General features: G+C 36.0%; 2 protein-coding genes across 4 annotated transcripts in view; both read left to right on the top strand.

Annotated features, from left to right (window-relative positions):
* Window positions 1-2179: 2179 nt before the first annotated feature.
* SLC5A3 (solute carrier family 5 member 3) overlaps window positions 2180-21884 on the top strand; it is a 28273-nt gene continuing 8568 nt past the window's right edge. The window contains exons 1-2 of one of the 2 annotated variants that reach the window (XM_031959320.1): window positions 2211-2274; window positions 4846-4985. The gene's annotated coding sequence lies outside the window, so the exon portion shown is untranslated. Of the gene's footprint in view, window positions 2275-4845; window positions 4986-21884 lie in introns of both variants that reach the window. The other variant, XM_023498889.2, reaches the window with a different exon arrangement.
* Window positions 2198-21884, top strand: part of MRPS6 (mitochondrial ribosomal protein S6) — a 73395-nt gene continuing 53708 nt past the window's right edge. The window contains exon 1 of one of the 2 annotated variants that reach the window (XM_003763420.3): window positions 2198-2274. In XM_003763420.3, the coding sequence (XP_003763468.1) occupies window positions 2230-2274 (45 nt within the window). In that variant the 5' untranslated portion in view covers window positions 2198-2229. Of the gene's footprint in view, window positions 2275-19987; window positions 20038-21884 lie in introns of those variants that run through there. The other variant, XM_031959321.1, reaches the window with a different exon arrangement.

The raw sequence follows: 21884 nt of genomic DNA, 5'->3' as shown, positions 1-21884 counted from the left end.
ATTTTCCTTAAGTACAGATTTATGTCACTCTCCTATTCAGTAGTTCCCTATTGCTTCTAGGATAAAATACAATTCCTCTCTTTGGCCATTATAGCTGAATGCTAGTGTCAACATATTTTTCTAGCTTTAGTATACAATACTCCCCTTTCTGATACCCTCCTATTTAATAAACTTGAATGGCTTTCTATTACTTCCAGGATCAAATAGAAAATCCTTTAGTTGGTTTTAAAAGTCAACCTTTTCAGTCTTTTTATAAAACATGTATTTTATAATCCAGCAACACTGCTTCCTTGCCTTGCTGTTCTTCCCACAAAATATCTTCTCCAATCCTGGAACTTTCTCCCTCCTCATCTCATCTCACATAACCTTGGCTAGTCTGATTTCCTTCAGTTAATCCTCTGCAATGAGATTTCTCCATTCCTCAAAATTAATACCTCCCCTCTGAGATGATACCTATAGCTTATTAATATCTATATTATTATTATTATTTTGGTGTTGGAATCTTTACAAAGTGTTAAGCCATTAGAGTTGATAGAGACAATAATTATCTAATTTAGCCTGGTTCAATATGATTGATTTGATCTTAGAAGGAGATATTTTGGACCAGAACTTGAAACAAGGTACTAAGTACAACTGATGGAAACGATGCTTGTGTTCACACCTTTAGAGAGCTCATAAGTATCTAAGTACTCAATGGAGTTCACACGTTTGGGAGATTTCAGGGCTTAGAAAGAGATATCTGAATTCACACCTCCCTTAGGGCCAGAGAGCATGCTGGGAGATATCCCACAATCCCACTCTCAGAGAAGTAGCATAAATACAGCTCCGGTGAGCCACTGGAGAGAGTTTTCTGGGGAACATCCGACTGGGGTTGGAGACAGAGCACTGTGAGAGGAAGCCCACAAGCCCTATCTTGGAGGCAAGAGATTCATTGCATCTTCCAACTTGGTGCTGGCTGAAGGCTGAAGAAAGCAGAGGCAGAAGCCAAGAACAAAGCTGCAAGATCTTTTAGAACCAAGCGGAGAGCTAGGCCTCTGAGCTAACCGGGCTATATTGAAGGACACGATAAAAGTTCAGCTCTTTTATCAGCTGGCTGTGTTTTTGGAGTAATTATTTATTCCTATTCTTTGCAAAGAACCCACCTCTCTTCTCTCCTTCCATGCCCTTCATTTAGCCTCTGAGCTCCTCGAGAGTAGCCCACTGATTTGTGCTTCTGTATCCCCAGGGCTTGGCACACAGTAAGCGCTTAATAAATAGAAGCTAGTTGACCGACTGCCTCCTAGCCAGCCTCTCTTTTAATCCAAGATGCGGCTGGAGCATCACCTCTCATTGAAATCCTTTCTTACTCCAGCCGCTGGCGTCCTTCCTCTGAAACTATCTTGTATTCCTGGACTTGCTTTTGGGACGCGTCCTCCCTCCCTACAACGCCCTAATTGTTTCTCGCACTGGGATGAATCAGGGTTGTTTCATTCTTTAAGGCGTGCAATTTAGCCCCGAGCCTGGTACATAAGCGGCACTTAACACAGGCTTGTGGGCTGACTGTTGAGCCTCCGGGAAACGCTAACTTCCCCGCTCTCGTCCCTCCGAGCTCCGCCGCTTCTCCAGCGGGCTTCTCCGCCGCTCCCCACAGCTGCCTTTGTGTCCGGGCCGCTGGGACCGTTCCCCGGCGGCCGGCCTCCCCGGCCCCCGCCGCAGGGGTCGGTGCTTGAGCCCCAGCGAGGAAGCGCGCCAGACGGGCAGCAGCAAGCCCGGGATGGAGAGCATCTCTGCGGCAGGACCTCCTAAGTGCTGGAGGCTTCCAGAAGCCTAAGTAGTAGGCGGGGTGGCGAAGGCGGCAGGAAGGGGAGAAGGGAAGTGAATCCGCCGCCGCCGCCGCTCCCGGAACCCAACCTGGACTCGGCAACCGCTTACTGGGCCCAGTGGGGTCCGCAGGACCCAAGCCAAGGAGGTGGTGGCGGTGATGGGGGGGGTGGGGGGGGGGTTAAGAGAGCAGGTACAGGCCCCTTTAAGGGTGGGGGAGGAGCTTGTTGAAGCCGTTTTGCGCAGCTGCGGGAGCCTTTAAGCTCGGGCACCCGAGCCTGTAAGTTGCCTTTGCTGCTGAGCGCGCTAGGTAGTCGACCTTCTTCCTTGTCTTTCCCCTAGCCCGCCAGGGGAGCTCCCCGCGCCTCTCCGGCGTCCTACCGCGCTCCCACCCTCGCCCCGCCAGAGCCTGAGCCTGCGAGCTCCGGGATGCCTCGCTACGAGCTGGCTTTGATCCTGAAAGCCATGCAGCGGGTAAGTGACCCGGCCCAGCCTCGCTCCTTTCGCTCCCTCCCCGCGCCCTGTCCCCGGCCTCTGCATCCTTGCTGTCTGTCTTCTCCGCAGCTTTGCCGTTGTCACCGGGGAAAGGGGCTCCCCCTGCTGCTGCTTCTGAGCCCCCTTGGGCTTCCCTTCCACGGCCGGGGCGGGAGGAGTCCGGGGAGGAGTCCGGGGAGGACGCAGCCGGGTTCATTCATTCCTTCCCGCTCGTCCTTTTTTTTTTTTTTTTTTTTTTTTTTTTTTTTTTTCCTTACACACGCAACGCATACACCCAGACACGCGCGCGCGCGCACATGTTGCCCGCGCCTGGAAGGTTCCAGGGCGCGTGTGCACGTCCTCTCCTGGAGACGGGCTCGTGCGTGTTTCTCTTAGTAAAATGAGTGGAGGCGTTTGGGGGCGTGGGCAGCTGCGTGAGCTTCTTAGGTGGTGATGGGGCTAGGGCTCCGGATGGCCTCAGCTAGGCTTTCCGTGGCGCTCTGACTCCTTTTTGATCTCATCCCGACCCCGGGCGCTGTGATTAGCCTCATTTTACAGAGAAAGAAACTGAGGCTTTGAGGTTGCCAGATTTGGTCTGAAGGCTAGTTAGGACGCGTCTGAGGCTGGATTTGAACCGATGCCCTGCGCCTCCTGACATGTATGTGAGAGCTTGGCCGCGTGTTTTCCGGAAGGTGTAGACCCCGCGCGCATGTGTTTCCATGTGTATGATACTGTGCATTTCTGCCTGTGATCGTGTGCGTGTGTGTGTGTGCAGAGTGGGTGGCTCCGCCCACTCCCGGGCTCTGCATCACGTCCATACACCCAGGTAGGGCCCTGTAGAAGAATACATGTGGAACTTAAAGCATTATATTCTTAATGGAAGAGAACAAAGATCGCTCACTCAGTGTCTTCTGCCGGTCCTCGAGCTGGGAAGCCTTGCTATGCTATTACAAAAACTCCCAACCCAACCCCACTTTCTCATTCCCTGCTGCCTGCACCCTGCTGTATGCTTATTGCTAACTTTTATTCTAGGTTTCCCTAGTAAAATGCGCTCCTAATTTTTGCTCAGCTTTTTATATGTCTCCAGTATCCTCAGCGCTTGTTTTTGATTGAAGTGTGTGTGTTTTGATCCTTCAGCACAATTCAATAAAATTATCTTCGAATCCTCATGTGTAGTAGTACTCTCTTGACTTGTTGCGTGGGGTAGCTCTGATTTGAATGAATATATAAAGAAACGAATCATTAAAAAATTAAATAAATTAAAATTTATAAATTTATAAAATTAATTAAAATTAAAAAAATTAAATAAAAAAGGAAGGGGGAGAAACTCCACCGAGGCTATCCTAGTCTTTATTCATCTAAATATTGGTCTTTCAACTTCTCTCTGGGAAATTTTTTTCCTCTAAGAAAGAGAGAAATAGGCAGGGAAAAAAAAAGGTAGAGGAGACAGAGAGGTGGGAGAGACAGAAAACAGAAAGACTAAAAAGGTAGATAGACTGCCTTAAGGGAGCTTTTTGATGGTGAGGGACTGTGAAAATAAAGTTAACTTGTTTTGTGCTTTGTCAGGCATAGTGAAGGCTAATTGAATTTATTAAGACTATGGAGACAGCTTTTTTATCCCAGCACATTGTGTTTTGTTTGTTATCTTAGAAATCTGGGCTTTTTGTAGGAATCTCCTTTTGCTACTTTTAAAAAAGGAAAAAAAATACCGTATATATTTTCAGTATTTACAGACGGAAGTTTCCATGCTAACTCTATTTAAAACTTTGTTAACTTTAGAATGTGTGATATATAGTGATTGAACATATTCAGCTTTTGAGCATGGAGTAATATGCTGAATTAATGCTAATCACAGGGTATAAAAAAATGTAATAACTTGAAATGAAAAAGGAAGAAAACAAAAGTTGAGTAATTTGCTAACTGCAAGATATTTGCTAGATCATGGATGCTAGAAGTTTTGACTTTGAACCTGAGAAAATAAATCAAGAATTTGAAGTCTATGAGGCTCCCAAATAGTACTCCTTCATATTTTCCCAAGTCACAGAAGCACAAAATTAATTGGGAACAGAAAAAGGAAAAAGGGAGGAAGGAAGCAAGCAAGAACTGGAGACATAACTCTTATTGGCAATAAGGAAAATGGGAATTCAATTAAAATTGTTGTGACCTTCTAGTCATCCATATGTTAATCAAAAGTATTTAAAAATTAGTTTATTGACTATTGACATCATTCCCCCTTTCCTACTTTTTCCACTTTAATCTTTTAATTTTTATATAAGTGGAAGGTGGGCAAGAAAATTTTTGTTAATCAGTATTGGCATTACCCCGTGTATGTTTGAATTTTTTGTGGAAGCCAAGAACAAGAAATTACAATTTTTTTAATCCTCAGATTGTATCTGCAGGCAACATTGGTTAAGTTTTGCTTTTTCATAGTTAGTTTTCAAGACATCCGAAGGTAGGTGAGGGATTTCCTGGTTTAGAGATATGAATGGGCACCACCTGGCATCAAATGATGTGTTGACTTAATTATTCTTATGTTATTAACAACAGTGATGAAGGGTGGTGTGTTTGTAGGAAGAAGAGTCATATTGGAAACTTTTCAGTTTTGTATGCATGTTCCTTGGGCACCAGCATTTGTAGAGGAAACATTGCAGCAATGATGTTATGGTTGAAAAGGCTGAAGAAATTATACTGGATTTAAAGTGGTTTAAAAGGTATTACAGTACATTTTTTTTTCCTCCTACTTTTTGAAATATCTATATTGAACATGCAAGGTTTTCCTTTTCACAAAATTTGTTGTGCTTAAAGTTATTAAATTATTAAGAAAACTGGAATCTGAAACTCAGTATCGCTTGTGAAGATCAGATTGAACAAATATAGCTACAAGTTATATTTTATAGCATGTATATAGGACCCCATGTATAAATTAATATTTTTACAGAACCCAGATGATTATAAATGTAGAGCTGTAAGAGACTTCAGGTGTCATTCTTGAGAGCCCTTCACCCCCGTTTTACAGATGAGATAACAGACTTAGCAGGAAATAATTTATCCATGATCATAAATGTAGTTAGTAGCAAAGTGGGAATTTGAACTCATACCAGTTGATTCCACATCTGGGGGAAAGACTTATTGACCAGTAGATATTATGTTGCTACAATTTGTGGAGAACACTTAAAAATAATAAAAAACAACTTGTGACTTAAAGGAAAATTGCATCTTTAGTGCCTTTAGATTGAATTGAATACCTACCTAGAGGTGTTTCCTTCCCATCCATTTCATGCCTGTGATATTCTGTAGGGCAGTAGGAGATTCCCAATCTCCTTGGAATTATGACATCCATTGTTTGATTTCCTTTTACCCCCAACACTCTTTTCCTTCTCCCTGTACTAGTGGCACAAGTACTTCTTAAATGTGAAATACTCAAAACACAATACTTTTGTGTTTTTCATCACCTCCAAAAAGGATGTAGCCAAGCTATTTCTTGAGGGAATTCTTGCTATACGATTCAGGATATATTTGGTATATATTTGAAACATGATTTAATATTAATGAATTCACATTTGAACTAGGGAAAACTTTAATGAGATGGAATGGAATGCAAAAACCTGGGATTTTAATAGGTGCCAGGCACTTGTGGAATAGTAGCCCTCAGCAAAAATAAGCAAACAAATGAAAAATTTGCAAGTAAAATTAAGTTTGAACTTAGGTGTGCATGTTTAGTAGTAGGACCTTTAACTCCTTCAGTTCTTTGGCTAAAAATGTCTTAACTATATTTTTAATTTTCAGTTGTTAAACATTAGATAACAGTAGTGGAAGTCATACTATCATTTCATCACTTCGAAGCTTAAGCTTGTAGTAGACATTTTCTCACTTTATGTAGGTTGGCAACCTTGGGACCATCTATTCCTCACTCAGTTCAGATGTCTACTCCATTGCCAAATCTTGCCATATCTACTTTCACAATACTGTCATATGTCTCCCCCTACCCCGTCACCTGTCACCTGTTACAGGAGCTTTCTAACTGGTCATCTTTCTACTGCAATTTTGTTGGAGAATGAAATGAAATAGATATTTTGGAGAAAAAAATTTAAATATATACATATGTATGTGTGCCTCTATGTATGTATAAATATATGTATTATCTTTCTATAGATCAAAAAATTACTAGGTTAGGAATATGAGGTACTGATTCCTCAAAAGTGTTGGTATTAAAAGTATTATGCATAATGTTGTTTACTCAGAAAGTTATAGTTTTTGAGTAGGCTTTAGACTAGGATGAAAGGGAAAAGCAATTGGAAAATTTTTTTTCTGTGCTATAGCATCTCAGGGAATGAAAAATTAATGGTTTAAACAATGGTCTCATATAACATAGGTATTAAATGAATAGGTTCATATATAAAAGCACCAAATTTATCCCTCTATACTGTAGGAATAAGGGTATTCATAGTCTTTGTGGAAATATATAAAAAATAAAGTAACATTTATGTTAACCTTTTATAGTTGTACCAACCGTTAGTCTAGGTTTTAATTAGGTAATTAACTAGGTAAACTAGTTAAAATTATTTTAGTTTTTAGAGATCTTTTGGTTTTCTTTGACAATTATGAATATCTCAATCATGTTTTGCCAATTTGTTTTAATTCTGATTCGATATTTAAGGATCCCCATTTTTTATTTACAGTGGAAGCAAAGACTGTTGTGGCATCCTTTGATGTTACAAAAGGGGATGGGGATGTAAGTGATGTGCAAACCTGGAGAGCAGTTTATGTTACCAGCTTTTTATTCAGCTTTGTTCATAGATAATTCTTAGATGCTAATAACTGACCTGATGTGCACAATAATCAGGGAGGTCCTTGCTTAATTTCATTTTCCTTTTATTTTGTCTGTATCCTAGGAACTTTAGAAAGGGGGAGGTTTCAGTTTGGGGTTATAGAAGTAAATGAATTGTGATGTAAATGAGTGGACACTTGTTAAGAGTATATTAGCTTTTGAGCTACTAGCACCATCTACCCAATCAGCAGTCAATAAACTCCCTTAACCTTCTCAGCCTTGTGCTTGAAAGGACTTTAAGGGATTCCAACCTTTCCCTGTGAGGCCTATGTTCTTTTAACACTATGAAGTGATTGAAAGTTTTACTTTCTCAGAGCTCCAGCTGAGGAGCAAGAAATGATAGGGTTGACCTGTGAACATAGATTTTGTGAAAATGGTTTCTGAATATTGTCCAAAGTGAACAGTTCTCTTAAGAACTTTTCCTCTTGTCCCTATTGATTATTTCCTGCCTCTTGCACATTTATTAAGTGCTGTGCTAGTGATAATTGAAAAATTGTTTTGGTTAATATAGGAAATAACCCTACCAGTGCACATCAACCCTGTGTCTTTTCTCTAGTTTATAATTTGTAAGAATATCATTTTGTGACTTGGTCAGTAAACCTAGGTTATTCTGATTCTGAAGCTGGTCCTCTGTCTACTGCATCAAACTTTTTCTTTTAATTTAATTTTTTTTTCAAACTGTCTTTCAAGCAAAAATCTAGTTAATAAGTAATTTCTTGTAGTTACAGATGTAATAACTTTTAAGGAAAGATAAATCTATGATTTTTTTCAGTATAAAGAACTTTTAGGCAGATTATAATAGGTGCCTGATTTATGGGTTTTCTATAAATAGAGATTATAAAATTTCCTAGCCCTATCCAGCTAATATGAGGTAGGATTTGAACTCTGAGGCCATTATTCTTTTTTACCATGCTGTGATGCTTCAATAAGAAGCTACTCTTCTCCCTCCCCTCTTTTGTTGGCTGTACTTTTGATTTCCTGGAAACTCTTGTTGACATTTCCTTCTTGGTTAGCTGGTCTATATTGTTGTTGTTTTTACTTTTTTCTTTAAAAATTTTTTAAATTTTTTATTGATTTTTATTGATCTTGCCCTTTATCATTATTTGCTCATATTGAGTCTTCTGTTTGTATGTATATACTATGGAGGTGAGGAGAGGCAAAGGCAATTAAGTCTTAAAACAGAAAAAATTATCCAAAAAAACCTGACTATAATCCCATGGGGGCAAATGGACTTTTTATTAATAGAAGAAGTCTTCTAAGTATTCCTTAGGATAAGACTTTGAGCTTCATAAAAACTTTTAAGTACAAACAGAAGTACAAACATATACACATATATGTATATATATACATATACAACCATATATATTCTTTGCCTTCCATGTATATCAAGTACATCTTATTTGATGCTCTTTGCAACTTTAGAATAGTGGCTACTTTATGACGATTGTACTTCCTTGCTACTTGAATCTTTGTTTCTGGCTTCTTGCAGTCTTTCTTTTATTTAATCCAGACACTGGGTTTTGGCTCCTGCGAGTTTGTTTTCATTTTGGCTTTCTTTTAGGTGGTGTTGAGTGAGTTCTTTCATTTTCTGCTTTGTCCTCTAGTTCTAAGAGATCTGGGCAGTTTTCTTTTACAATTTCTTGAATCACAAGCTCAGTCATTTTGCCTGTGAGATGCTCTTTCATCATCGTTTTCATCTATGTTACTTCCTCTTTCCTTCTTTTCTTCTTCCTCCTCCTCCTCTTTCTCCTTCTATGTTTTCACTTTATTTTAGTATTTGTCATTGTGTGCTATTTAGTTCATTCTAATTTTCAAGGAATTTTTTCTTGGGTAAAATTTTATACCTCTCGTGCCAAGCTGTTTGTTTCCCCCCAACCCCTGACCCACAATTCTTCTATGACTGTTTATTTTCTTATGTTTTTTCTCTACTGCTCTTATTTTATAAAAATATTCTAAATTAAAAAAAAAAAAACCCTCTTCATCTCTTTGACAAATTCTATTGGGATTTATTCCAAGATGTTTTTTTCCCCTTGAGGTTTCTCTTGTAGATATTTTGGAGTCATTTTCTTCTGGATATATGTTTTGAAGAGCTCCTTCACAACAATAGCTTTTTATGGTGGCATTCTTTTGTTTTCTCATTCTTCCGACCTACTTCCTGAAGTTGGACTTGATATTAGGGCCAAACCCTGCACACTTCTTGAGGGAAGGTCTGGGCTGATTCTATTTTCTTGGAATATTAAGGTTTGTGTTACTTCCAGGATTTTATGAGCAAGTCAGGCTTGATGGCTTTTAAGTTTTCATTGTCCCCAAATTGGTTTAATACAGGGCTAAAGTCTGAAGGCTGCATTCCCCTCCCCTTTCTGCAGTCGAAAATATGTGGTATTGATTATAATTGTTTATTCATAGGGTAGTTAAGTGTCTAGTATGTAAATATATACTTAATATTTAAAATTCCTTTCAATTTGTAAAGACCTTTCTCATTCTTGTAAGAAAATTAATTTAATCTAATATTAGATTTTATTGTCACGTTCACTTAAAGAAGAAAAAAAAGGATGCCTTCTGAACATCCATGTCTTTCTGACTTTGATGGCCCTATTATATGTATGCCTAATATAATTGTTTTGTATTTTATTATACTTGGCATAAAACTTTTTAATGAAGATTATCAGTCATTGGGATATGATTTAAAAAAAAAGAGAGGCATAGGTTAAAGTAGAAAGAAAATATGTTCCTTTAAATAATTTTCCTTTAGTTTAATAATTCTTTAATCTATTTGATGGATCCGATTGTCAATATGGTAAAGCTTATAGCCCTATTATCAAAATAGGATTTTGACATGTATAAAATAGACTTAAAAAGGAAACTAATTGTACTGAAATGCAATTGTAAAAATACTTTTAAAATTGTTCATAGGTAGAATAGGTTAAGAAATTACTCTGTTCTGGTGGATGTTTAAGCATGAATTCTGGGAACAAAATGTGGCTTATTTAAGAAAGCTTATCATACTTCTGAAGTGACCAGAGTAGAATGGGTTAGCTTAACATGGTCTGTCACTTTGCTGTGTGCAGCTAAATTATTCTGTTAGCTTTTATCTTTGATGACCCCTTTTCTGGTGGTTTTTGTTGCTTGTTTATTTTTTGGTCTGCAGGTAATAATTGGTAAGTATATAAAATCAGTAGTTAGTAATAATAACTTGACTACATGGGTTCTTGGGCATGTCAGTGGCCTCTAGGCAAAGTGAATTAGATGAGTGGTAAGGAGAACATGTTTGTTTTTAATTAATTGCAGACTTTGTAAGCCTCTTAAAAAAGACAATAGTATATGTCCTCCAAAGGACATAGAAGTTATTCTCAGTGTTTGCATAGATATAAACTCATTTGGAAAGTGACTTTTTAAAAATTCCTTAAGTCTTTTTTTTTTTTTCTTTTCCAGATTGTTGTATCCAGTAGTAAATTCCTTCAGGGTAGAGATTAGTTTTATTTATTTTTCTTTTTTTTTTTTATCTGTATATCTAGCAGATAGTGAATATATAATAAAAACATACCAAATTGAAAGTATATTGGAGCGTGTTTTTCTTAAATAATTTAAATAAAATAGAATTTAACTTAATATAACTTAAGTAACAAATAACTTTTTTTCAGACATAAGCTTTCTTCTACCCCGCCAAATCACCCATTAGAGATAAATCTGACTGTTTATAGAGAATTTTGCAAGAAGTAGTTTGTCATAATACAACTTAGAATAAAATATTTTTGATTAAAAATTATCAAAAATAGGTATTAGATTTTTTTCCTCTCTGTGCCCAAATAATTGCTTGTTTTCAAGTAACCATTACTACAAATTAATGTATACCTTTGTGCAAAATGTTTTGGAAGTTTGAATACCATCTTTAGCTAAGGCAGAATTCCTTTAGAAAATGATGTTCTTCCCTCCCTCCAAGTTGTGTTTGTGAGTATAAATTACCATATATTAATAATGACATTGTAGTCTTTTATTGCTATGAAGTTTGTCTACTGGAGCCTGTTAAACATGGTGCTTTACTGGATGTTCCTTACAAATTATATAATGATCATTTGTAGTTTTAACAATTTTACTTTTTATTGGCCTTTAAGAATGCCCCTTTTGGGGGCTGACTCATTATTCTTAGTTTAATTAGTTTAAATTTCATTGCTGTTATAGATGGTGGCAGTCAAACAGAAAGAGCTGACCATTTTTTTGTTTTTCCCTATCCCTTCAATAAGGGGATAATTTTCTGAAGAATTCTGAATTCTGAATTTTCCACATCAGCACATTCTTAGAGTGATTATAAGGCCCTAGTTACAGGTGTAATCCTTAACTACTTTTTGAAGACTAGCAATTTTGTATACATAAAACTCAAATTTAACTTCAAATGTGGTCAAATCAAATGATATTTAATTACAGCAATTTGCTTTTACATGCTTTATAAAACTCATCTCTCTCTTTTTTTTTTTTTTTAAAACAGTAAAAACCAGTATTGGGGAAAGCATAGTATAGAGAATTATGTGTATCAGAAAAAAATGTTCATATATTCTTTGCAAGCCTTAATGCCATAGAGTTAATTAACTATTATGACCTATATGACCTGGTTCAAGATATGAAATCTTTTCTTTAAATAATCTTATACATAATGCTTTTGATCTTCTTTTTAAATTCAATTAATGCTTTTTATAAAAAGTAGTTGCATGGTATAATGGAAAGAATAGTGGATTTGTTATTGAAGAGCATGAGTTAAAATTCTGACTGCCATTGTGACCACAACTGTAGCTTACTGTACAATGAAGGTATTGCATGGGAGAGAAATTGGGGGTGGGAGAGAGACCTTAGAGATACCAATTTTAGATCTAGGAGGCATTCTAGCTATCCCCTACTCAAACTCCCTGGTTTTAATATTGGAAAATTTAGACTGAGAGATTAAATGATTTGCCTAAGGTTACTAATTGTGAGCCTCCATGGTAGATTATGATCCATGTTACCATCAGCATTCTTCCTTTTGTATTTTGTAATAAATCTACTCTACAGGATGGATCCTAGACTTAATATCATTGAATCTGTTCAAAAGGAAATGCTATCATCAGTTTGGAAATTCATTCTAGATGAAAACTGTAAGCATTTAACCAGGGCAGCAGTATTAGGATAAAGTTTGATTAGTGTTTTGTGATCCTATGGTTTAATTTACGCAATTATTTAATTTTAAGATTCTTTTTCAGTGGGGACATGACAGCATCTTCAAGGTTTGTCATGTGGAGAAGAGATTGTTCTCTAGGAGGGTAGAATGGAAGGTAGAAGCTGAGCCCTAACAGACTTGATGTCAGGAAAAAATTTCCATTTAAATGTCCATTAAATAATGGAATGGCTTGTCTTGAAAGTCTGTGGATTCTCCATTGTAACAGTTTTCAAGTAGAGAGTATACAGTTATTTGTTGAATATATGGGGATTTTTTTGACTGTGGGTTGTACTCACGCAGTTCCTGAGGTATCTTCCAACAGTTTTGTAATTTTGTAATTTTCTCTAAACTTCAGGTAAACCAACTCTAAATTGATTTAGAAGCAGGATTCTCAAAATGTGTGTATTTACACAAGAGATCTGGGTTGATATTCTATACCATTATATTTGTACTGTCCTGGCTTCAGAATCAGGATGACTTAAGTTTAAATTCCATCCCTGATACGCCCTAGTTGTGTGAATTGGGAGAGATTACTACATCCTGACGGCTCTCAATAGAAATGACATACTTCGAAGTTTCTTGTACTCTAGTTAGCTTCCTATTGTCTCCAGGTTTACATAAAATCCTTGGCAATTTGAAGCCTTTCATCAGCTGGCTACCTCCACCTGCTTTTTCATTCTTCTTAACCTTATTTCCTGCCTCATATTATAGGATCCATGACACTGCTCTTCTTTGGGAGTTCTGTCTCCCAACTCTGCATTCTCATTGACAGCCTTCTATGACTGAAATTCTCTTCCCTTACTTGACTTCCTTCAAGTCCCAGCCAAAATCATACTTTTTGCAAGAAGCCTTTTGCAGTCCCTCTTCATGCTGATGTCCCTTCCCTTTGTTAATTATTTCCAGTTTATCCTGTTGCTACATAGCTATTGGCATGTTATCTTTCCCATTAGATTTTGAACACGAGCAGGTAAAAAATAATCTTTTGCCTGTCTTTGCATTTCTAGTGCTTAGCATGTAACAAAGTACCAATGGAATTCTCTTTTTAGTCCTGTCCCTATTTAATTGAAAAAATTTAAAAAAAAATTTTTTTTTCTTTCAAAGTAGATTGATTTAGGTGATGTTTCTGTTTGTCCACAATAGTTGTATTGGCAGATGAACAGATAATTTTACTATATTGCTCATTTAATTACAGCATGACATTTTTGGCATCAAAAATCTTGGAAAGAAACTAAATTGATATTTATTTCCTCTTCAACCTTGAGAAATTTCAGTGAAGAAACATCTCTCAAGTTATAGGGTATTCAACAAAGGCTTACTTGCCTACTAAATAGCCTCTAATTGAGACCTGAAAGTCTTTGGTTCACCAGAAAGGTGCTTTTTATATTTTCTGGCATGATTCCAGTTGGAAAGCTGAAAGATAACCTTGTGGAGTTGTGCCTTCAGGGTAGGTGAAGTTGGAACCTGGTGGGGAAAAATGTATGAGTAGAGTAGAAAGAACATTGAAATGTGAGCTCCAAGGTTGTCCTGGTGGATGTCCTTGAATAACATGCTTTATCTACGTGACTTTGATCATTAGTTCTTTAGTAGATTAGAGGAATAATATTAAATTTGCTTCCATATACCAGAAAGGAAACAGATGCTTACAATAACATTCTCTTTCAGTTTGTATACTTTAACAGGTGCTTGGTGCAAGAAACTACTGAACACCACCCAAGGAGAAGATTTGAGTGCAAATCTTGCCTTTGATATTTCAGCTGTTTGATTATGGAAAAATCATTTAACTTCATGAATCCTTTGCCAATATTAGACTTTATGAGAAGAGAAATGACTTGTCCCCTGTTATTTGCAGTCAATTAGTAGAGGAAACATGCCTAGGAAATCACAGGCCCTGGATGTGTATTGATTTTTAAAATTTTAAAGAATATTTTATCTTTTACTTAACAAAGGTGTGTGAGAGAAAAGTGAAATGCTTCATTAATTTTTAAGTGTGAGCATTTACACCTTGAAAATTAGCAAACCTACATATCTAGATTTGATTTATTGTTTTGTTGATTGTCTAGACTTAAGAAAGTGATGGAGAAAAATTAATTATGGAGATTAAACTTAAAAGTGTTTCATGTGTATATATTTTTTTGAGAACTGGTTTTTAAAACATTTACTAGCACACTCACTGCTAATACATTACTTTCATTTCCACATATATATATATATTAATTATATCTCTTTCCTTTTCCTACACAGAGAGCCACCTTAGTATATCCAGTGTTTCTTGTCCAAGTGTTTTTTTCATTTCATTGACAAAGACAAGTTTAGCAGTTATCACTATAAGATATGTAATTATAACATATTTTAATTCAGTTATTGGTTTTTAAAATTTTTTGTTCCATTTAATTATAGGTATTGTTCATATTGTTTACCTGGTTCTGCTAACTTCACTTTTCTTTACTTCTGATGACTCTTCTTTTAAAATAGTATTTTTTTTCCCACTTATGTAAAGACAGTTTTTAACATTCGTTTTTACAAAATTTTGAGTTCCAAATTTTTCTCCCTCCTCTCTTCTTTTCTTCTCTTCTTCCCGAAATGGTAAGCAATTTGAGAGAAGTTATTTATGTGCAATCATGTAAAATATTTCCATGTTACCCATGGTAGTAGAAGAAGAAACAGATGAAAAGAATAAAACCATGAAAAAAATGAAGCAAAAATAGTATGACTTTAATTTGCATTCAGAGTCCATCAAATTCTTTGGATGTGGATAGCATTTTTCATCATGAGTCTTGTAAATTGTCTTGGATTATTATGTTACTGAGAAGACCTAAGATATTCATAGTTGGTCATCACATCATGTTGCTGTTAATATGTTCAATGTTCTCCTGGTTCTCATTTCACTTTGCATCAGTTCATATAAGTTTTTCCAGATTTTTCTGAAAGCATTCCATTCATTGTTTCTTGTTGTACAATAGGATTCCATTATGTCCTTTTGTCACAGCTTATTTAGCAATTCTCCAAGTGGTGGACATTTCCAATTTCTTACCATCATAAAAAGAAGTACATATATATATGTTTTCAGTGTGTTAGGTCCTTTCCCCTTTTCCCATGAACTCTTAATAGATATAGCTTGATTGTCCTGTATTTGATGCCTGTCTTGCAAGAGTCTGTCTAACTTAATTGAAATAAGAAATATAGTGCTCTTCTGATTTTTTTCAAAACTTATTTGTATTGCTGCTATGTTTTAACTTAATATGCCTTGAATCAAAAAATTAAGGCAAAAATAGGTCGTATGCACAATTATTCTTAATGTTTAGTCTTTTTGATGTCATTGTCCTGAAAAGTGGTTTAAAAAAAAAATTAAGTTTTTGAGATAAGAAATTTTTGAAATGGTACAAAATCTCCCTACATGTTTAAGTTGAGTTTCTTAAATTTCTTAATTTTCTCCTTTGTGGGAGTAGTCACACTTATCTACATAAAGATGAATGTTTGAGGTTAAGACTCAAGACAAATTCAGGCGACTTCTTTTTTTCCCCCCCTTTTTTTTTTTTTTAAAGATATACCATGGTGAAAGATATATGAAAGAAAACTGAATTTAGAGTTAATGGATCTGAGTTCAAATTCACACTGCTATTTACTATCTTTGTGGTCTTGCTCATTTCTTTGGGCTTCAATTTCTTCACATGTGGAAATTAGACTTAATAGAACTTAAAGGCATATATTGTAAAGCTATTTCTGTGTCAGATCTGACCTTGTTACTTCCTACTCAAAAATCTTCAGTTGTTTCCTCCTCTTACCTTTAGGAAAAAATAGAAAATTTCCGATTAAATGTAGAAAATCCTTTCACAAATCTTTTAGTTTTCCAGGCTGTTTAGTAATTTATATGCTATTCCACCCAAATGTCACTGAATCTCTTGCTTTTACAAGATTTCTTGTTACCCCTCCTCTCACCCAACTTTCTTCTTTTCCTAGGATCCCTTATCTGAATTTCACCCAGTTGGAATCCCTCCCTCCCTTGTAGGTTCAGCTCAAGCACTATTTTTTATATAAGGCCTTTCCTTATATTCCTTACCTTCTGCCTATTAATACTCCTCCCAAGTTTGTTTATATTTTGAATTTAAATTAGACATATTGTTTCCAGGTGTAGAAAGTAATCTTCTTGAGGTGAGGGGCCGTTTTGTTTTTTGACTTTGCATTCTCAGCTTTTTTAACCCAAAGCCTGGCATATAAAAGATGATCAATAAATGCTTGTTGAATTGATCTTCAATGAAAAAGACTAAAATGAAAAGTGATGAAAGTAGAACAAACTCTAAAAAATGAAGATACTTTCTTGTGGGTTGCATTGGTTGGGTAAGTGGTGACTCCAAATAGATCAGTTCTGTGCATCACAAATGAATAAAAAAGAGATTTTTATTTGACCAAAAAATATTCTACTTGATTTATTTCTTCACTGTTCTTTTGTTTTTCCCATTTTCCTAGAACTGTACCTTTCTGACACATCTGTATGGTATGGGTATGATTTGGAATCATGACAACATTTTTTCCAATTTTCTGACTAGATAAGAGAGGCTTGTGAATCTTTCTGCTAGCCAACTATCATGTGACTAGGTTTTTTTTTTTTTTTTAACCTCTTTTGGCTTTACTTTGCTTACCAGTAAAATGTTTCACAAGATAATCTTTAAAATTTCTTTTTGTTCTACATAGATGATCCTAAAGTTTTTCATGACTGACTAGACCTGGAGCAAGCCAGGAGAGCTGAGTTCAGATCCCATTTGAAAGTCTTACAGTTGTGGAATTAATTTTACTTAGTGTTTCAGAACTTTGATATCTTTATCATATGTACTACCTGTTTCACAGCTGTTTGTGGGGGAAAGCATTATTAAAAATGCAATGAGACCATTTATATATACATTTCAAGGTCATTGTGATCATTGTGCTTTTTTTAAGAATGTAAAATTATTCTTAATTATGGAGAAGTAACCAGTTCTTCCTGCTTTTTATAGCTCTGAATTATCCTTTGACTTTTTAATGAGTTAACCTAAAAGTCAGTCCAGTCAAGTCAATCCAGTCTTAAATATAAATATAAAAGCATAAATTGGAAACAAATTTTGGCAGAAGAACTTGTTTATTTCCATCTATGTTTCTTAAAGAAAAATGGATGTATCACCACCATTTTACTATAGATGATGAGAGTAAAACTGTGCTTGATCTGACTCAGTTCTGTTAAATTATGTAAAGTCACCAAGGAATGTCTCCTTTAAACTACAAACCCAAATGGTCTTGCATCCTCTGGAGCAAGATAAGCTTTCTTGGAGGAATTCACGACCCCCCTCCCCCTCCCGGCAAGATTTCATATCCACTCAAGACTTCCCTTAGACTCATGCATGAAATGGGTCTTCAGAAAATGACTCTTTGCATATCACTTCTCTCTTGAGAATATGCTTGCCAAGAAAATCCCTCTTGGTGTTTCTTTAACAATAAAGCTTTTTTACCATAGCCTTTGGGTTTGGCAAAATTCCTTTGCCAGAACCCTTGCTTTGGAAAGCAGAACTTCACTCATTCCTGCCTAACCTCTTATTTGGTACCCTCATCCCTCATCTTTACAATGATAATTGCTATAAAATAAAGGATTAAAAGCTAGAAAGTTCCAATTATACTTGATAAAGTGCACTTGTTGATATTCAATCAAATCAACAAACATTCATTAAACATGTACTATATGTTAGATGTTAGAGCTACAATTTAAAAATAATTACCACCTTTAAGAACATATAAAACATGTGCTTGTATGAAGTATATAGGAAATAAATATAAATGTAATTAGGGAGGAAATTCAAAGATGAAGGGATCAGGATAAAGCTTTAGAAGTGATGGACTAGGTGAGCATGTAATACATAGAGCCAGGCATTAAGAGTCAGGAGGAGTGAAGTACTATTGAATGAATGGAGGAATGTATTTTAGTCATGGATGATAGTTAATGCAAAGGTAATAGAAAAGGGAGATAAAACAAGGAACAAGAGAGGCCAAGCTGGCTAGACCATAGAGTTCAAGAAGAGAAGTAATACAAGATGTTAGAACCAGAGTGTAAAGAACTTTTAAAAGATATAGAGGATTTTATATTTTGTCATAGAGATATTAGGGAGTAGGAGTGTGACTTGAATAGATAACTTAAGGAAAATTATTTTACACAATTATGTGAGAGATGGATTGAAGTAAGGAGAGACACAAATCATGGGTACCAGATAGTAAGGACCATTGCTTGTCAGATGGGGACTTATGAGGATCTTAACTATAACATTAGTGAGTCGGTGAATGGGGACATATGTGAAATATGATGTAAAGATAGAAAGGTAAGATTCTGTAACTGATGGGATTGTGTAAGTGATGAAAAGTTGAGGATGACACTGAGCTTCTGTTGAATAGTTGGAAGAATTGTCACATCTTTTATAATAGTAGGGAATTTTTTGGGAATGAGTGGGGATAGATAGAACTATGATCTTTTGATAGCAGAAAAGAAATAGATAATAGAAAAACTGAAGATTAGAGAGTATTTATATAGAAAAACTAAAGATTAGAAGAGTATTTATATTGAGATCACTATGTGGAAGATGACTGCTAATCATGGAACTGAGGGCTTGTTACTAAAAGATGAAGAGAGGGAAGAACCCCACCTGAGAGAGTGATGGGAAGAAGTATTATGGAGTGTTATCAAATATAAAGTAGTAAGTGATTGGTGCAGCAAAGAGTCTGGGATTTGGAGTTAAAAGACTTGAATTCAAATCCTCTGTTTCTTTGTTAATCTTTTTTCCGGATCTAAAAAATAAAGTTATTAGAACAGATAATCTCTAAGCTGTGGGGGAAAAAGTTTATGAGAAAGCTTTTGGGTGGAGTGAGAAAGATAACATTTCTGGGAACTTTTCCTTTATGATTTTCAGAAACATGAATGAATGAAATAGATTAAGTGCCCCTTGTTTGCCTTGGGCTGGGAGTACAAATAGAAATAGTTTGATAGCCCTGGAGATAATACTATAATTGGTGAGACAATATGAATTCAGCTGCAAGGCAGATGGAAGGCCCTGAGGTAACCTCAGGTGTGTATCAGCAGGTCAGATTGGCAGTGCCTAAGGGGATTAGAAAGTGTTACAGCAGGGCATATAAGTAAAACCACTTGATTTTCTGACATATCAGAAAGTTTGTAACTGGTGATTCCTACCTTGTCCAAACAGTGTGAGTTCCATCTGGCTCTTCCTTCTAGGTTGAGGGAGAAGAGATGAAGGTAAGGAAACAGCAAAAGGCTTTCATTCCAAATTATCTTGTTCTTGTGCATTCTCCCAGTGGAATATAAGAATACAATGTTAGAGTAGAAAGAACACTTGCTGTGGAATCAGACGATCTGGGATCAAATCTCAGCCAAGTTCTTTGTGACCTTAGCTCTCATATTCCTCTTCTATAAAATAAATGAGATGGTGATAATAAATGAACTTTGATATGCCTTCCACCCCTAAATCTAGGCTGTTATAATTACTATGAAATCAGGAATCATTTCATTTTTGTCTTGATGAAATTTGTGATCAGGGAAATTATGCTAGGAAGAAAAAATAGGCTAGCATATGTCAAGTGCAAGGAATGACAAGTGACCTACCAGAGTACTCCATTGGTTACCTTTGTGATGTCAAGAGAAAGTGAGACAGGCTCCCATCACATTTGTTGACTGCTTCCTGGCGAATTTATGAAAGGACATGGATGAGTCATGTGGCATGGGCAGGTATGGATGGGTTGTGAACTGCATTGTTGGAGGCATCTTATAAATTGATGATATTACAATAATCTATGTTCAGGGCCTACCTAACACATTACACATAATATACATTTGAGCATTTGTTGTGTTGAAATGAGTTCTTGCTTTTCATAAAGCCCAATAATTAACATAGCATCTTCCCTGATGTTTACTCTCCTAGCTTACCTTCTGTCCTCATTGGCAAGTGTTGTAATCTAAGTGGTCCCCAGTTTCCTCATCTATATGGAGCAGATAGGTGGTGCAGTAGATGATGGAGAGCAGGGCTTGCAGTCAGGGAAGGTTCATGCTCCTGAGTTCAAATCTGACCAGATATTTACTGGCTGTGTAACTCAGGGCAAGTATTCACTTTATTTGCCTCAGTCTCCACATCTGTAAAATGAGCCAGAGAAGGAAATTGCAAACTATTAAGGGATCTTTGCTAAAAAAAACAAAAAACAACAAAAAAAAAACCTAACTGGGGTCACAGAAGAATCTGACAACTGAAAACAATAATTTTTTTCATCTGAAAATGAGAAGAGTTGAATTCAAGGACTTCTGAGGTCCCTTCTAACTCTAGGTCTCAAAATGCTTACATTGACATGTCCTGGAGATTGATTTGTGTATAGAAATTCTGAATCTTTTATTAGCTATGTAATTTTATGGGCATATTTTTCTGTTTCCTCTTATATTTCCTACATTCCCACTTTTCAGTCTCATAGTTCTGCTTGCTGTCTTATATTTTCCACTGGTATTCCTAACCTATTGTTGTGTTTACTAAGGTTTTCTTATTGCTTTATTTTGTTTTGTAATAATTTTGGCTCATTTTATTTCCTTTAAAGGACTGATTATTTGTCATATCTTGATTAAAACTAGTTTTGTTTCTGGTGCTTCTGTTGGTGTTGTCTAAGTATATTTTAAATTCTACATATTTTTCTCTACTTTTTTATAATCTGTAACTTTTTTTTGTAAAAAATGATTCTGCTTGTGTTTTTTCTCCTAAAACCAGTTTTTCTTTCCAGGGTTTCCTGTAGTTTGGTACTATGGTCATATTCATTAGTTTGCTTCTTTTTTGATTGTTATTCCCATTAGAATGTAAGCCGATTTTGAGACAGATTTTTTTCCTTTTTCCCTCCCTCTCTCTCTCCCTCCCTCATATCCTCAGCACACAGTAGCTGGCAAATAATAGTTACTTAACAAATAATTGTGTGATTCCTTTTCCTCTTTTCCCCATTTATGAAAGATGTGTTTCTTGTAGGATTCTGGGGCTATGGGTATTAGGGCAATAATATCAGTGTTTGATGAGCAGTGTTTATACTTTCTTGCAGTTATGAAAGAATTATTAATTAGCAGTCCCTATCATCCCACCTAAAAAGTAATATTTTGACCAAAAGGTTATGGTCCAATTCCTTAACTATTATTGAATAAATGCTTGTTTTAAGTGAATGTACGGTTGTGTTTACACATGCGTAACTGCCTAGAAAAGGGAGACGTGGGAATTAAGGAAAGGTAGTCTTGTTTAACTTGTGAAATTTATTAGAACCTATTGAATTTTTGGTTCCACAATAAATTTCTTTTCCCTCCCTTCCTGTCTCTCTTCCCTTTTTCCTTTCCTACTTTCCTCCTTTCCCTGGCTCTCTCATATAGTGAAAAATTTATGTAGGGGGAGAGAAAATAAAAATAATTTTAAACTGGATATTTTAAAACTTAATGCTTTTTATATCTAGAACAGAATCACACATGATTTTTAAGCCATTTAAATGTGGCTTAAATTAGTGCAAAGATAACATTATTAGATAATCACAATAATTTTATGTAGTATTCTGACATAGGTAGGG

The sequence above is a fragment of the Sarcophilus harrisii genome, chromosome 3 (genome assembly GCF_902635505.1).
Source record: "Sarcophilus harrisii chromosome 3, mSarHar1.11, whole genome shotgun sequence".
NCBI lineage: Eukaryota > Metazoa > Chordata > Mammalia > Dasyuromorphia > Dasyuridae > Sarcophilus > Sarcophilus harrisii.
Note: the sequence above shows the minus strand (reverse complement) of the source record. Positions and strands in the feature narration are given on the sequence as shown.